The 16089-nt window shown below is 39.6% G+C and overlaps 2 protein-coding genes across 4 annotated transcripts in view; one reads left to right on the forward strand and one right to left on the reverse strand.

The window, feature by feature from the left end:
* PPA2 (inorganic pyrophosphatase 2) overlaps window positions 1-16089 on the forward strand; it is a 98026-nt gene that overhangs the window by 7441 nt on the left and 74496 nt on the right. Inside the window, exons 2-3 of one of the 3 annotated variants that reach the window (XM_045996655.1) lie at window positions 8779-8843; window positions 10903-10947. The exons of 1 other annotated variant lie outside the window; for it this stretch is intronic. In XM_045996655.1, the coding sequence (XP_045852611.1) occupies window positions 8779-8843; window positions 10903-10947 (110 nt within the window). The remainder of the gene's footprint in view (window positions 1-8778; window positions 8844-10902; window positions 10948-16089) is intronic. One more of the 3 variants, XM_045996675.1, reaches the window with a different exon arrangement.
* Window positions 6075-15229, reverse strand: LOC123935850 (enolase-phosphatase E1-like). The gene is made up of 2 exons (XM_045996684.1): window positions 15225-15229; window positions 6075-7524 (listed from the first exon to the last, which is right to left on the reverse strand). Exon 2 carries the CDS (start codon window positions 7510-7512, stop codon window positions 6727-6729), a length of 786 nt encoding a protein of 261 aa, XP_045852640.1. The 5' UTR covers window positions 7513-7524; window positions 15225-15229; the 3' UTR covers window positions 6075-6726.

Below are 16089 nucleotides of genomic sequence, written 5' to 3' on the forward strand. Positions count from 1 at the left end.
ATAGTAAGAACATATTCCTATTCATTGCTTCTATACTTGACCCCCTCACTAGAATATAAATTCCATAAGAAGTGAGAATTTGTATACCCAGGACTTATGTGTTCAGTAAATATTGAATGAACAAATTTAAGGAAATCTTATAAATTAAATAGAAAAGAAAAAGTAGAATTTGATTTTTAAAAAGTCCAATAGGGGCGCCTGGGTGGCTCAGTGGATTAAGCCGCTGCCTTCGGCTCAGGTCATGATCTCAGGGTCCTGGGATCGAGCCCCGCATTGGGCTCTCTGCTCCGTGGGGGGATCCTGCTTCCTCCTCTCTCTCTGCCTGCCTCTCTGCCTACTTGTGATCTCTCTCTCTGTCAAATAAATTAAAAAAAAAAAAATCTTAAAAAGTCCAATAAATGTCCTCTGAGATTTTAGAAATTCTTGTATATATTAAAAAGGAAGAGGAAGCTATGAAGAAAACATAATTACTGACCTTTTCAAATATTGTAAAGACAAAGAACTCAATAGGTGGTGTAGTGGGACAAAAGATGATCTGTTGTTTTAAGCCACCAGGTTTGTGATCATCTGTTATGGCAGTCCCAGAAAACTAATAGAGAAAAGTTAGACTATAAGGTAGAATATAAGCTAAAAAAATCTACCAGAAAAGTTATAAGGTAAAGAAATCTATAGAAAGTAGAACAAAATGTCAAGAAGATAGAAAAAGGAGGTAGAGGAGACATAAGACTTAATCTATGAAGTCCAATATTTGACTAATAAGAGTGCCAGAAGGAATGGAGAGGTAATTATCAAAGAGATGGTAGAAGAGATCTAAGAATTTAAGGACCCTAATGTTCTGAGTCCCAGACACATTGCAAAATTCAGAAAACTGAGGCTTTTATAAAGAGGATCCTGAAAGTCTTCGGGTATGGGGCCGGGGAGGAAGGGAGAACAGCTCACCTCAGAAGGAGTGAGAATCAACTAATATTTGACTTATGAGGGCGCCTGGGTGGCTCAGTGGGTTAAGCCTCTGCCTTCAGCTCAGGTCATGATCTCAGGGTCCTGGGATCGAGTCCTGCATCGGGCTCTCTGCTCAGCAGGGAGCCTGCTTCCCTCTCTCTCTCTCTCTCTCTCTCTCTCTGCCTGCCTCTCTATCTACTTGTGATCTCTCTCTGTCAAATAAATAAATAAAATATTTAAAAAAAATTTGACTTATGAGCACAGATGAATGCTTAAAACCTTCAAGATTCTGAGAGAAAATAACTTTCCTCCTAGAATTTACCCAGGAAATCTTCAGTCTAGGGTGAAGACCAAATAAGGACATTTCAGATATTTAAGGACTTGGGAAATTTACCTCATATGCATCCTTCCTTACGGAACACAAGTTAGGGATATGCTCCTGCAAAACAAGTAAGTAAACCAGAAGAGATGAATGCATGGGATTCAGGAAACAGATCTGAGCTGGAGACCAATGAAGCAGAGTCTTAGGATGCCACAAAGTCATCCAGTCTTTATTGCAGCCAGGGGATCGAGATTTTCAAAGAGAGCTATTTGTGTATAGAGAATCCATAGTCTTTGTGGAATCTGTGAGGCATTTGAATAATTTATTGATATGATTATGACTGACGATGGAAGAAACATAATTAGAAGCACAAGTCAAAACAAGCTGAACAGGAGAGGAAATTTAATTATAACATTATACTTGGCCAAAAATCAATACATAGACAATGCTTCTCAAACTTACTTCGGTGTAAGAAGTATTTGTGAGTGCTTGCTAAAAATCTATCCAGATTTCTCTTAAGATTCTGATTCCTTAGGTATGGGAGATCCAGAGACCTGTTTAACAAACACTCCCAAGTTTTTCCTATCTTTAGAGAAATTTTGAAAATATACTAATAGGAAAAACATAGAAAATTCAGTATGATTATAGAACATTTATCAACTTTGAAGTGAAAAATAAAAGTGCAGAAGATAAAAATTAAGAGAGAAGGATAAAGGGACTGAAGTAAAAAACCAGGTAGTACAGTCAAATACTGTATGTGTTTGGTGGAACAAGGAATAAAGCTGTAAATGTTAAGATTGGTCAGTAGACGGGGCACCTGGGTGGCTCAGTGGGTTAAAGCCTCTGCCTACTTGTGATCTCAGTCAAAAAAATAAATAAAATCTTTAAAAAAAAAAAAAAGATTGTTCAGTAAAGAATTTAAGAGGAACAGATTGGGAGTGAAATGAACTAAACTTATCTCTTAAAATTGGAATCAATAGATAATTTCTAAAATTGATAAGGCAAAAACTAACCATACAAATACATTATTTGGAGAGATGTAGATAATTACTAGACCTCAGGTAAGTTAAAGAGGTGAAAAATTTTGCTCTGACAGTGGATCTGGATTGGAGAGAGGTGAAGACTGCTACATTTGTCAGCCATGTACATAGATCGCTTTGTTTAAACAGCAAAATGGTACTTTTCTTTTTTTTAAAGATTTTATTTACTTATTTGACAGATCAGAAGTAGGCAGAGAGGCAGGCAGAGAGAGAGGGGGGAAGCAGGCTCCCCGCTGAGCGGAGAGCCCAACGACGCAGGGCTCCATCTCAGGACCCTAAGATCATGACGTGAGCTGAAGGCAGAGGCTTAACCCACTGAGCCAACCAGGTGCCCCCAAAATAGGTACTTTAAAAAGCAAATTGGCAGCAACAGCTTGGTTTCAAATCTAAAGAAACAACCAGACTGAGCTTCAAATACTGAAGTTCCAGCTCAGGATTATCACTGATTGATTCTGAGGCTCTGAGAAGGGGCTGTTTATATCGTGTGCTTCAGTTCTGTCATCTTTACGGAGTGGCACACATTGCTCCAACGCTTGCCACGTGGACCTCATGTCTCTGTCTGTGTCTCCTGTGTAAAGTATGGATTACCCTTTCCATTTTACTGAGGATCAGGATAGATAGCACCTGTCTTTACATCTAGCTTTAGAGAGTCTTAACACTCTGTGGTGCATGCTGGCATACTAATAGCACTGACCCCAGAAAACTTGATGGGGTTTCATCCTCCCTTTTTGCATTAGGTGAACGATGAGCTTTCTAATAATCCTAAGAGGACTCCTTTGTCTTTGCACTTACTGGGTGGTGCTGATGGGGATGAGGAAGTACAAGCCCTGTCTTGGCTGTGGGCTTAGCTCACTTTTTAGCACTTTTATATTCCCGCATCTAGTGCATTACCTTTTACAAACTAAATTACATATTGCTCAATTGAAAAAAATTGAGAAAATTAAGTTTCAGAGAACTTGAGTGAGTTTATCAAGCTCAGCAACTAGAAGTCAGGTTCTTGGTCTCTGTATTCATTGCACTGCATGAGTTTTTGGTATATTTCCAATCAAAGCATTATCATCTGACATCTAAAGCCATATTTTATTTTTATTGTTGCAGATATAATTCTATTCTTTTTTCTTCATTAGTACATTTTAATCTATACTATTTTGTGGTTCAGATGGCTGCTAGTAGGTATTGGTTTTCTAAGTCAGACCATTCACCCACTAATACTCTTTTTACTTTCCAAGATGCAAGTTAGACAACAGCTTAAACCCATGTATTGGCATTATCATAGTCTTTGAATATCATGTTTAGATCCCGATTTACCTCAGCACACTTCATAAATCTTTAGCTTTTAATGATCACAGTCCCATTTTCTCCTCAGGCTTGAGTAGTGTGCTTTCATTCTAAATCATAATGAGTTTGTTGGGGCTTGTCCTCAGTTAACAGGAGCATTGGAGCTTTAGAGAAATTGAACACCAAATCAATGTGCTAGAGGTATCATTTATACTTAATTACAAAGGCAGCCCAGCTGGTCTGTCAAATTTCCTATACTTTCTTAATTTTAATAACAAAGTTCCTTGGCTTATGCAGCTGCTTGAAGAGATTATTGTTAATTCCCATCATAGTGATGAGTCCCAAATGTAATAATTGACAATCTTCCAGAGGATTGTATTTTTCTCAAAACTACCTTATCTTTGTGGCTTAAAGCTACGAATCACAGATTGGCGACTGTTCATTGGAACAAGAGCTTACATTTATACTTTAATACTTGTTTTTCTTAACCTATTTTTTTCTTATTTATTTTTGAAATTATATATAGTAAAATTGAGTCTTTTTGGGAGAACAGTTCTGAGTTTTGATAGAATATAGATTGGTTTAAACACCATCATGATCAAGACACAGAACAATCCATCACGCCTAAACAGTTTCCATGTGGTCTCTCTTGAGTCACCTTCACCCTCTGCCCTCAACTCCTGGCAATCACTGATCCGCTCTTTATGCCTGTAGTTTTGCCCTTTCCAGAATGTCGTCCAAATGATATTGTTTGAGTCTAACTTTTTTCACTTGGCATGATACATTTTAGATTTATGCATTTTGTTGTGTGTATCAATAGTTCATTCTTCTTTATCGGGTACTAATACATCATTGAGCAAAATACCATCATATGGGTGTAGCAGAGTACATTTATCCATTTACTGTTTGTACATTTAGTTCGCTTTCAGCTTTTGGTGATTTTGAATAAAGCCACCTGTAAACAATCACTTAGTTTTCTGGTAAACATTAGTTTTCATTTCTCTTGGTCAAGTACTTAACAGTTGGATTTCTGGGTCAAATATTTAACTTTGTAAGAAAATGCCCAAATATTTCCCAAAGTGGCTGTATCATTCGAACTGGGGTATCTTAATGGAAATAAATAATACAGATTTAAGTATGTATTACTTCTAGAAAAGTATATAATCATGCAACAAACTGATAATTTTGTTCTTGTGTTGCTCCTAGATGATTTTAAATTCAGGCAGAGAATTTGAAGTTTAATTTCATATGCAAGTTAATGTTACATAAAGTTGCAAGTTAAAAGTGCATTTTTTTTAACTAATGAAAAATAACTTTGTAGACAATAACAAGATTGTATATACTTTGCCACTTGTGTGTGCTTCTTTATCCTACCCTGTGAATGGGCCCTCAGGAGTTACCCTGTTACTAAAGTGGGAAATATTAATAGAGATGTATTTATTGAATGCCAACTAAGTGCTAGGTACCTCCTGGATGCTGGGGACCCAGTGGAGAGTGTAGCAGAACAAACAAAAACAAACAACAAAAACTATTAAGCCCAGCTTTTGGAAACAGATGTGTTCCAATAAAGGTGCGTATTAAGTTGTTGTATTTTATTTAAATAATACATACTTTTAAAAGTATTTAAAATATGCATTTCAGTATGCAGTGAAGATAAGCTGGTTTCTGTGACTAAAGTTCATTTTTGTTTTAGGCTTACCTTAATATGAGCATCCTATCACTGAGTGGGGCACAATGATTTTTCTTTCTTTTTTTTTTTTTTAAGAAGAAAATGTTTTTATTAATCACAACCTGAAATTGACATGACATCCCACTAGGATTGAACCAGGGTAAATAACGCTGTTATAAAATTTACACTCTTCGCATCCATTTCAGAGGAAAATATTACATTATTAGGGCTCTTCTAGAAGGGTCTTGAGGAATGATTTCAGTAAACCTTTTGCTTTTCAATAGTAAACTGCAACATATATTCTCAAACTGTGTTAAGTAGTTAGAAAGGCAACTATAAGATCTATGATGATGACAATTGGCAGGATTAGGACTATTCTGTTAAACATTAGGAGTCACATTCCTATTTTAGCTGTTATCAATGCACCTTTTTCAGTGGTAAGGCAACCGCTGCTGGGGATGCCACAATGATCAGCTCAAGTTTCTTCAGTAAAAGATGCTTGCTGCTGGGGCGCCTGGGTGGCTCGGTGGGTTAAGCCGCTGCCTTCGGCTCAGGTCATGATCTCAGGGTCCTGGGATCGAGCCCCACATCGGGCTCTCTGCTCCGCAGGGAGCCTGCTTCCTCCTCTCTCTCTGCCTGCCTCTCTGCCTGCTTGTGATCTCTCTCTCTGTCAAATGAATAAATAAAATCTTAAAAAAAAAAAAAAGATTTAAAAAAAAAAAAAGATGCTTGCTGCAACATCAAGATTCAAATGAGGGGGCGCCTGGGTGGCTCAGTGGTTTAAGCCACTGCCTTCGGCTCAGGTCATGATCTCAGGGGCCTGGGTTCGAGTCCCGCATCGGGCTCTCTGCTCCGCAGGGAGCCTGCTTCCCTCTCACTCTCTCTCTGCCTACTTGTGATCTCTCTCTGTCAAATACATAAAATAAAATCTTTAGAAGAAAAAAAAAAGATTCAAATGAGTTTCCTCTCCCAATTTTGCTCTCTTTTAGAGCAGAAATAAATGGCTTTTTATTCTGCACAGAGGGAGGCTAATATTTTGAAATTCAGCTGTTACAATCTTCTAACTCACAATTTAAAAGGAGAAGTATTATTATTGGGAAGAAGTAGATGAAATACTTCTAATTTTTTAAAATAACAAGGCTTCTGAATAACTTCTCGAACCTACATGGGGACAGCGACAAACATGACACATGCGATCTGCACTGCAGTAATTCTGTCGGCTACATTTTGCCCTCAGTAAGGGTTAGATGTGTGGTTTCAAACAATCTCTACACAGAAAGCATCTTTAAATAAGTTTCCTTTTCACTGAACGGAGATTTTTTTTTTCACTTATTTGCCTGTGGAAGGCAATTTAAACGTATGCATATATACACTTGCATACCTATGGTATGTATATATATGGTTTTTTAAGTTAGTTACTTTGACCACTGGAATAAAACTAGACTACAGGGAGAAGTCTGTGAGGACTGGCTCCCTCTCTAGGCCGAGGAGGGCAGGTACAGTTCGCTGAAGGACGTGATGAGGCTATAGTAAGTCTTCTCGTCGTCCGTCAGCCCCGCGTTGCCGGGTCTCACCACCACAGCGACGTGCACGTCCGCTTCCTCGGCAGCGCTGGCCTCCAGGGTGACGTCTGTCAGAAACAGGATGTTGTTGGGGGAGCACCCGATGCTGCTGGCGATCTTGCGGTAACTCTCACTCTCCACTTTGTGTCCGATCTTGGTATCAAAGTGCCCGTCAACAAGCTCAAGAATATCTCCCTCCGTAGAATGCCCAAACAGTAGCTTCTGGGCCTCTACACTCCCTGAGGAATAGATAGACACCTTCATTCCAGCCTCTCTCCATTTCCGGACTGCTGGAACTACATCTTCGAAGAACTCGGCCTTCACGCGCCCTGCTGCGAACGCCGCCCTCCACATGTGGCCCTGCAGCTGCTTCAGCGCCGTGGTCTTGCGGTCCAGGGCCATCTGCCAGCACACGTTGTCCACCACGGCCTGGATCGTCTGCTGGGCGTCGTCTCCTCCAGCGCCAGACGAGGCTGGAATGGGAACAGCCCCATCCAGGTGCGAATCCTCTTCAGCCTGTTTCCTCAGAAGACTGACGTCCTGCTGGCACTCCTCTTCCTCCCAGTGTGTCTGCAGATACTCTTTAACGTTTTCTTTGATGTAGGGAAATAAAATGTCCTTCACGAAAGCAATCGGGGTTGTGGTACCTTCGACGTCCAACAGGATCACGCTGACCTCGGTGGGCACGGGCAGCACCACCATCTCCCCCCACCGCTCGCGCCCACCCGCCTCGGCCCGCCGCAAGAGAGCGCGGAGGGCGGCGCCCACTGCGCCCCCGGCAGCGTCCCGGGCTTCCCACGGCCCCACGAGAACGTACGTCCGCCCGCAGCCGCGTGCGGCCGAGGCCGAGGCACACAGCCACCCCCGCGCCCCCCGCCAGTGGCAGAGCCCGCAGCCCAGGCGCCCGCACCGCCCAGCCGCCGCGGCCGAGCTTGTTTTTCTTTTAATTGTGTAGTACCTTTAAATCTTTGTTCATGTGAATTGTAGACAGAAATTGGGAATTCTCTTGTTAGCTTTGTCCTAGGGAAATTGACATCAGTTTTAATCCAGTCACTTATTAGAGAATCTCTTTTCAGAAGTGAGGTTTTTCATATGTAGGTGATAGTCAATTTTAGGCATTTTTCTGCTTTGGATGTTTTAAGCTACAGAGATAAGTACAGTTGACTTGAACAAGAGAGGGTTAGGGGCACTTGCCTACCACACAGTCGAAGATCTGTGTACAACTTCTGACTCCCTAAAAACTTAACTACTAATAGCTTATGTTAAACGGGAGCCTTACCAATAGCGAAAACAGTTAACACACATTTTTGTATGTTTATGTATTATGTACTATATTCTTACAATGAAGTAAGCTAGAGAAAAGAAAATGTTATTAAGAAAATTATAAGGGAGGCTCCTGGGTGGCTCAGTGGGTTAAAGCCTCTGCCTTCGGCTCAGGTCATGATCCCAGAGTCCTGGGATCGAGCCCCGCATCCGGCTCTCTGCTCAGCAGGGAGCCTGCTTCCTCCTCTCTCTCTCTCTCTGCCTGCCTCTATGCCTACTTGTGATTTCTGTCTGTCAAATAAATGAATAAAATCTTTAAAAAAAAAAAGAAAATTATAAGGGAGAGAAAATACATTTACAGTACTATATTGTATCTAAAAAAAATCTGGGTTAAAAAAAAAAAATCTGGGTATAAGTGGACCTGTGCATTTCAACACTATTCAAAGGTCAACTATAAATTATTTTGGCAAACCAAGATATGGTTTATTTGGTATGTATTCTCTTTGGTCATCATATTGGGATAAATTTTAAAAGTTGAAGTAAATTTTTAAGTTCAGAGTTAAGGTTAATTTGAAAAATCTTTGAACAATTTTTTAAAAAGTTTAAAAGTAGATAAGGATGTAATTGTTCTGAAGAACAGGACAATCTGTTGCTTTAATTCTGTATTTTTATTTTTGTTTTTGTTTTTGTTTTTTCCCTTTGCAGAGAATGTAGCTGGTCACTACATTTCCCCCTTTCATGATATTCCTCTCAAGGTGGACTCAACGGAGGTATTGTTTTAACTTGCTTTTGGGGAGGGGAATATATACTTCTAATATCACAAAATGCTTTTTGGAGGCATCTTGAGAGAATGCGATTGGAAGTCAAGAAGGACAGCAGAGTTGTGGTAACAGGATTGTAAGCCTCTTTCATGCATTAGAGATGGTATGAGAATAGGATCCTTCCAGGAGGAAGATTATGGAACACTGATGTGGGATTTGTGCTTCCTCCAGGCCTGTCAATAGAATGGCAAGAGGGAGAATAATAGTGAAGATTTATCGACCGCCCGTAGTGGTTATCCACACTGTGCTCAGAACTTGACTTGCATTATCTCTGAGTACTGCTAGGTCTACTGTTATTATCCTTTCTTTGTTAATGAGGTTCAGTGCTTTGCCCATGGTTGCAAATCTGTTGTCCATTGTGGGAGGTGGGATATGAATTTAGGTGCTCTAACTCCACAGGTTGCATTCTTAATTGCTCTTGTGTAATCCTTCCAGCTCTTTGCTTCTAAGTAGTATTCAGCTATAGGACAGGAAATCATAAAATCTGGAGAGAGAAGGAAGCCACGGACAGAAAGGAAGAACTCCCATTTTACTGTGTGTGTATGTTTGTCCATGTGTTTTTTTTTTTTTTAAAGATTTTATTTATTTATTTGACAGAGAGAGAGATTACAAGTAGGCAGAGAGGCAGACAGAGAGAGAGGAGGAAGCAGGCTCCCTGCGGAGCAGAGAGCCCGATGCGGGACTCGATCCCAGGACCCTGAGATCATGACCTGAGCCAAAGGCAGCGGCTCAATCCACTGAGCCACCCAGGCGCCCCATGTCCATGTGTTTTGTTTTGGCCATTGAGCAGTCCATTCTGAGTATCTCATCTCCCAACACCCTCCTTGCTTTTGGCCAAAAGCGCATGATTTCATTTTTTTATTTATTAATTAGTTATTCTTTGAGTAAATAGCCACTGCAGCATTATGCCAGCGTTCTAGGCTCTAGGCCTGCAGTGGTGAATAAGATAGATGTGAGATCTAGTTTGCACTTGATTGGAGAAGACAGACAACCAGAAAACAAGTCACTCAGTAGTGTTAAGTGCTATAAAACTAGAATAGGGTAATGAGAGAAAAAGTGTCAGTGCTTCTTCATGTGGGTGTGTATCATGACAAAATCTGTTTACTTAGCAAAAGAATAATATTTTGGGGAATCATGGAGTAGGTAGGAGTGGAGCTAGAAAAAGAGTGGACTAGAAATACCCAGTGGGCATGATATTCTGCCTAAGAAGATGGGGTTTGGAGAATATGAAATTGGGGTTAGGCACAGTTGAGAATGGGGCAGGGCAAAATACACCAGGCTAACCCAGTGAATTCTGGGCATGTGGAGATTGGTACACAGTGGTTGTGTGGATAGGTGTCCCCCATCCTCAGCTCTAATGTTTGCACCTCATGCTTTGGAATGTGGTATTTTAGGAACAGAAATAATGTTTTAGGACCTACTTGGAATAATCATTTTTCTGTTTTGTTTCCTTCATTAATGGTTTTTTTGGTGTGTAAAAGTTATATAGAAGTGTGAGCATTTGTGAATGGCCTAATTTTTCCTCCCAGCCTATCACATACTCTGTTTTAATTTGGAAGTGCTTGATGGAGGCATAGTAATCACACCTTGGTGGAATTTACAGGCAGGAGGTGCAGCTGAGTACTTTCATGGCTTGTTAGTCGTGCTCCCTAGAGTTTCATTTCAATAATGAAATGACTGTTTTAAGTGTAATCACTGGAAACTGACAGTCTTTCCTTAAAGACCGAACACAGCCTTTGCTTACTTTATAAAAACTAACTAGGAAATATACTTGAAAGAGATTTAGTTTTTCTGATAAAATATTTTATGAAATGCTAATGCTCCTGCACTGGGGATGCAAATGCTGAGAGAAAAGGAACTGGGCATTTGGTAGGTTCTCCGTGAATCATGATTCTGGATAGCCTCTGTAGTGAATGTTTCTCTGGTAGGCTGACTTTCAGTGCTTTGCAATGCAGCTGTATTCTTTGCTGAAATATTAAAATTATAAATACCATCTTTTCTTTTATAGGAAAATGGCATTCCTACAAAGAGAGCACGAAATGATGAATATGAGGTATATCTCTAAAGGTTTTTTTTTTTTTTTTTTGTGAGCCACTTCTATTATCTGTTAAGGACCTTGATAGTTTGCATTTGTAAAATCCTTCTAAAGTTTCCCCCTTAGAAGATTTTGGTGTGCATACAGATTTTTTTTTTTTTTTTTTTTCCTCCTAGTACCTGCTTAAGGCAGCTAGGGATGATCTCAGTGTTTCACTTTATTTTTTCTTGTGTTGAAATACACGTAAAATAAAATTTAGCATTTATTGCACAGTTTTTAAAGTGTACAGTTCATTATAATTAAGTACGTTTCACATGTGCAGCCATCACCACCATTCTTCACTTCAGAACGTCTTCATCTTCCCAGACTGAAACTCTACCCAGTAAACACTAACTCTCCATTCCCTGCTCCACCCAGCCCCTGGTAACTACTATTCTACTTTCTGCTTATGAATCTATTCTAGGAACCTCCTTACCATTTCATTTTGTAAGTGAAGAACCAGAGAGAATCAGGAAATAAACCTGTGATAAATAAAAGTTATTTATCACCATAGATAGTCTAAAGTAAAGGTACTTTATGAAAATTGGTCCGTTTACCATTTTCTTTATTCTAAGGGAAAATGTGGTCTGAGAGGCTGTTTTAGAATTCAGGAACAACTCTTTGGGGATAACGGAGAAAAAAAAGTTACACCAACTCTACGCTAAAATAAATGTGTTCTGAGTATGTCTTAAATATGTGACTGTCAAACCTTTAATAGTTCTTGATTTAGGACCAGAACATTTGATTGATGCCTGCATCCCGTCTCATGCTGTTGATGCCTTTTTGTCTTGCTGATGTCAGACAGTTTTTCCTGCCACCTTCCTCAGCCTCCTTTTCCCTTAAACCTTATTTCCATTTTTCTCTACTCCAGCTGAAATTTATGACCCCAGACTTTGAATCTGCTTCCAAAAATAGCAGTGAATGCTGTTTAATCCCAGCCACCTTTGCCTGCCATCCATATTGTATTTTCTTAAATTGGTGTCTGTTAAAATGGCCCTTAAACCGTCTATGTTGGAATAACATAGGACACTTGTTAGAATTTCAGATTCTGGGGTTTATTCCATATCTACTAAATCAGAATCTGCTTGATGGGGACTGGTTAGTCCACATATTTAACAGGTGTTTCAGGGCATTCTGTACACACTGAAGTTTGAGGACCTCTGCCCTAGATGGGGGTAACTAGATATTGAGGGCTTCGAGGCTTTATAGGTTCCTGAGGACTTGGTGCATTCACCTGGAAATAGTTGTGTTTTTTTTTTTTTCCCCAGTGGGAAAAATGTATTCTGAGTCCGTATAGCCAACTTAAATTTAATTCTTAGAACATGGTTCATATGTCAGAGAGCGACTAACTTAAGTCTGTAGTTTGTGTGTTTGTTTATTTAGAACTCTCTCCCATTTTTTCCAAGCCCTTGGCAATGACTTTTCTATTCTGTTTCTGTGAGTTTGGCCCGTCTTTCCTCCCCAGAATTCCAGATATAAATGGTACAATGCAGTAGTTGTCTTTCTCTGTCTGGCTTATTTCTGTTAGAATAATGCCCTAATGGTCCACCCACGTTGTCACAAATGGCAGGTTTCCTTCTTTCTTATGGCTGAATAATATTCCATTGTATATATTAAGCGCATCTTCTTTATCTTTTCATCCATTGACAGACGTTTAGATTGTTTGTAAATCTGGGCTATTGTGAATAATGTTGCAGTGAGCATCAGAATGCAGATATCTCTTCAATATTCTGTTTTCATTGTCTTTTTTTTTTTTAATATTTTATTTATTCATTTGTCAGAGAGCACAAGCAGGGGGAGCAATAGGCAGAGGGAGAAGGAGAATGAGAAGCAGTCTCCCCGTGGAGCAGGAAGCCCCATGTAGGACTTGATCCCGGAACCCTGAGATCATGACCTGAGCCGAAGCTAGCCGCTTACCCTACTGAGCCACCCAGGCACCCTCAGTTTTCTTTGGATAAATATCCAGAAGTGCGATTGCTGGATCACATGATAGCTTTGTTTTTATTTTATTTTTATTTTTTTAAGATTTTATTTTATATATTTATTTGACAGAGAGAGAGGGAGATCACAAGTAGGCAGAGAGGCAGGCAGAGGTGGAGGGTGAAGCAGGCCCCCTCCTGAGCAGAGAGCCAGATGCAGAGCTTGATCCCAGGACCCTGAGATCATGACCTGAGCCTAAGGCAGAGGCTTAATCTGCTGAGCCACCCAGGTGCCCTGTTTTTATTTTTTTTTAAAACTGCTACACTGTTTTCTGTAGCAATTTACATTCCCACCAGCAATGCACAAGCATTCTCCTTTTTTCACATTCTTACCGGCACTTGTTATTTCTTGTCTTTTGATGATGACAGCCACTCTAACTGGTGTGAGGTGATATCTCATTGTGGTTTTGATTTGCATTTCTCGGACAATTGTGATGTTGAGAACCTACCTTTTCACGTACCTTTTGACTGTCTCTTGGAAAATCATGGTGGGAGGGGCAGAAGGAGAGAGTCCCAAGCAGATTCCCTCCTGAGCTCAGAGCCTGCCTAATGGGCTCAATCTCAGGACCCATGAGATCATGACCTGAGCGGAAACCAAGTCAAACCAAGTTAGCCACTTAACCGACTGAGCCACCCAGGCGCCCCCCTGCCCATTTCTTAGTCAGATTTTTTTTTTCTGTTGAGTCGCATGAGTTCTTTGAGTTTTGGATACTAATCTTTATCAGATATATGACTTAAAATATTTTTTCCCATTTATCGTTTACCTTTTTTATGTTAATTGTTTCCTTTGCTGAGCTGAAGGTTTTTAGTCTGATGGTCTTACTTGTTTATTTTTGCTACATGTTGCCTTTGCTTTTAGTATTCAAATCCAAAGTTTATTTGATCTTTTTAAGAGTTAGAGGAAAGAAGGGTGATATCCGCCCATTTTTTTCCAAAGTACATAAAATTTACTAACTTTTTTCATGTATTATGAGTTTTTCTTTTTGGTTTTTGCAATAAAAATAGAAAGGAAAAGTGGAGAGACAGATAACACCTGAAGAAGGAGGTAAATGGTTCTTGCTCATATCCAGCTTTCTCATTTGAAATGTGTCCCCTCGTATCTTTCCTATTTTCTGGTAAATTTCAGCAGACCATTACTGGTTTATAGTTAACAGTAATCTTAGGATAACCAGATTAACATTGGTTTTAAAAAATTATAAGTAATATGTATTTTAGCTGGAGGAAAGAAAAGCAGGCTGGGGATTCGCTCTTCAGAGTCAGTAACAAGTGATGAAGGAGAGATGGTTTGCACATTTAAAATTCAAACCTTGTCTTTCGTTCTTTTGGCCTATTTCAAGTTTCTGTGAGTGGTTTTGGTAGGTGTCATTGTGTAAAACAGTTGTGACTAGCCTGGGTCTTCCTGTCACCTCTGAGGATTCATCTGTATGCATTTGTTCTCTTATAGCCAGGCTTTCGGGGATGAATAAATTATGTGAACATCTGCCATTTACTTAGGTTTTTCTTTTTAACAGCTACTTGAGACATATTTAAACAGGTGCTGGGGTACCTCATAAAAGAGCATAGAAAATGAAACATAACAGCAAGACTGTGTATAAAGTTGCAGAGATAGGTATGAGACATACTTCTAAGGAGCAGTTGTTGTGAATTCATTCTTGGCTTTGTTCTTTGTCTCATTATGGTTTTGCATTTCTGTCATTGGTAAACTTTAGTCTTAACTAAAAAAGCTTAACAACCATTATTACTTTTGCGGCTTAAATGGCATTCTTTGAGTTAATAGCATCCATGTTTCGCTAAGCCCCCACGTATTGTTAAGCAGTGCTGTAAGCCAGAGGTTTGCAACTCTGGATGAGTATTAAAATTTGCTTGTAGAGCTTTTAAAAATGCGCAGTGCCCTGCCTCCATCCCCAAACTATTGAATTCAAATATGTGGAAGGTGGGCTCTAGGAAACCTTTTTTTTTTTTTTTTTTTTTAATTGATTTAAAGCTCTCCTGGTGATTTTGATGCGTGGCACAATTGAGAATAAGTGTATTTAATCACTGCTTTCTCAAATGATCTGTGCTATGGGATTAGTTTTCTGGTTTATTTCTGATCTATTGTGAATTGACACTTCAAAAAAATATAATAAAAATGAATTATTAGAAAAGTGTAATTCAAGGTTCAGTAGACCTAAAAATGACTCCATCAAATTGCTATTAACATTTCTAAATGAACCAGTAACAGTCAGCTTGCAGATTAGCTCTGGTTCTTGGCCATACTTGTTGTAGCACTGTTTTAACATTGCTTTCCTATGGTAAGTTGTTAGTTACTGATACCAAAATGGCATGTAAGTCGACTTTAAACTTGAGACTTTCTAATTGTAAGGCCCAAACTATGGAAAATTACAGATTTGTATACCTAAGTACTTTGGGCAGGTATTTTTACTCACTATTGACCTGGAGTCTTTTTTGTTTTAAATGCTCTGTAAAGTTCAAAAATAATAAAAAGAAGCTGGTTCTTTTATAACTTTAGGGTATCAGAAATCTTAGATAAGCAAGCTAAGTGTAGAAAGGTGTCAGTCTGACTTTTTAAACTTAATACTTACCTATGCCAAAAGCCTTAATTTTACATTATGATCATAATAACTTGTCTTTAAATATTGCATTGGTTTGGGAATTGTTTTTTTTTTTTTTTTAAAGATTTTATTTATTTATTTGACAGAGAGAGAGATCACAAGTAGGCAGAGAGGCAGGCAGAGAGAGAGGGGGAAGCAGGCTCCCTGCTGAGCGGAGAGCCGGATGTGGGGCTCAGTCCCAGGACCCTGAGATCATGATCTGAGCCGAAGGCAGCGGCTTAACCCACTGAGCCACCCAGGTGCCCCTGGGAGTTGTTTTTTTAAGATTTTATTTATTTGAGAGAGAGAGTGCACGTGAGAGGGAACACAAGCAGGGGTAGTGGGAGAGGGAGAAGCAGGCTTCCGGCTGAGCAGGGAGCCCGATGCAGGACTTGATCCTAGCACCCTGGGATCATGACCTGAGCTGAACGCAGACGCTTAACGACTGAGCCACCCAGCTGCCCCTAAATATTGCTTTGTGATTTTCAAAATATTTTACTTTGTAACTTTTTTGTGTATTTTCATTTAAATTACGTAATTGATCTGTGTTA

This window comes from Meles meles, chromosome 2, assembly GCF_922984935.1.
Source record: "Meles meles chromosome 2, mMelMel3.1 paternal haplotype, whole genome shotgun sequence".
NCBI lineage: Eukaryota > Metazoa > Chordata > Mammalia > Carnivora > Mustelidae > Meles > Meles meles.

Coding starts and splice junctions, on each gene's coding strand:
- LOC123935850 (XM_045996684.1), bottom strand. CDS start 7,512: ATGGTGGTGCTGCCCGTGCCCACCGAGGTCAGCGTGATCCTGTTGGAC.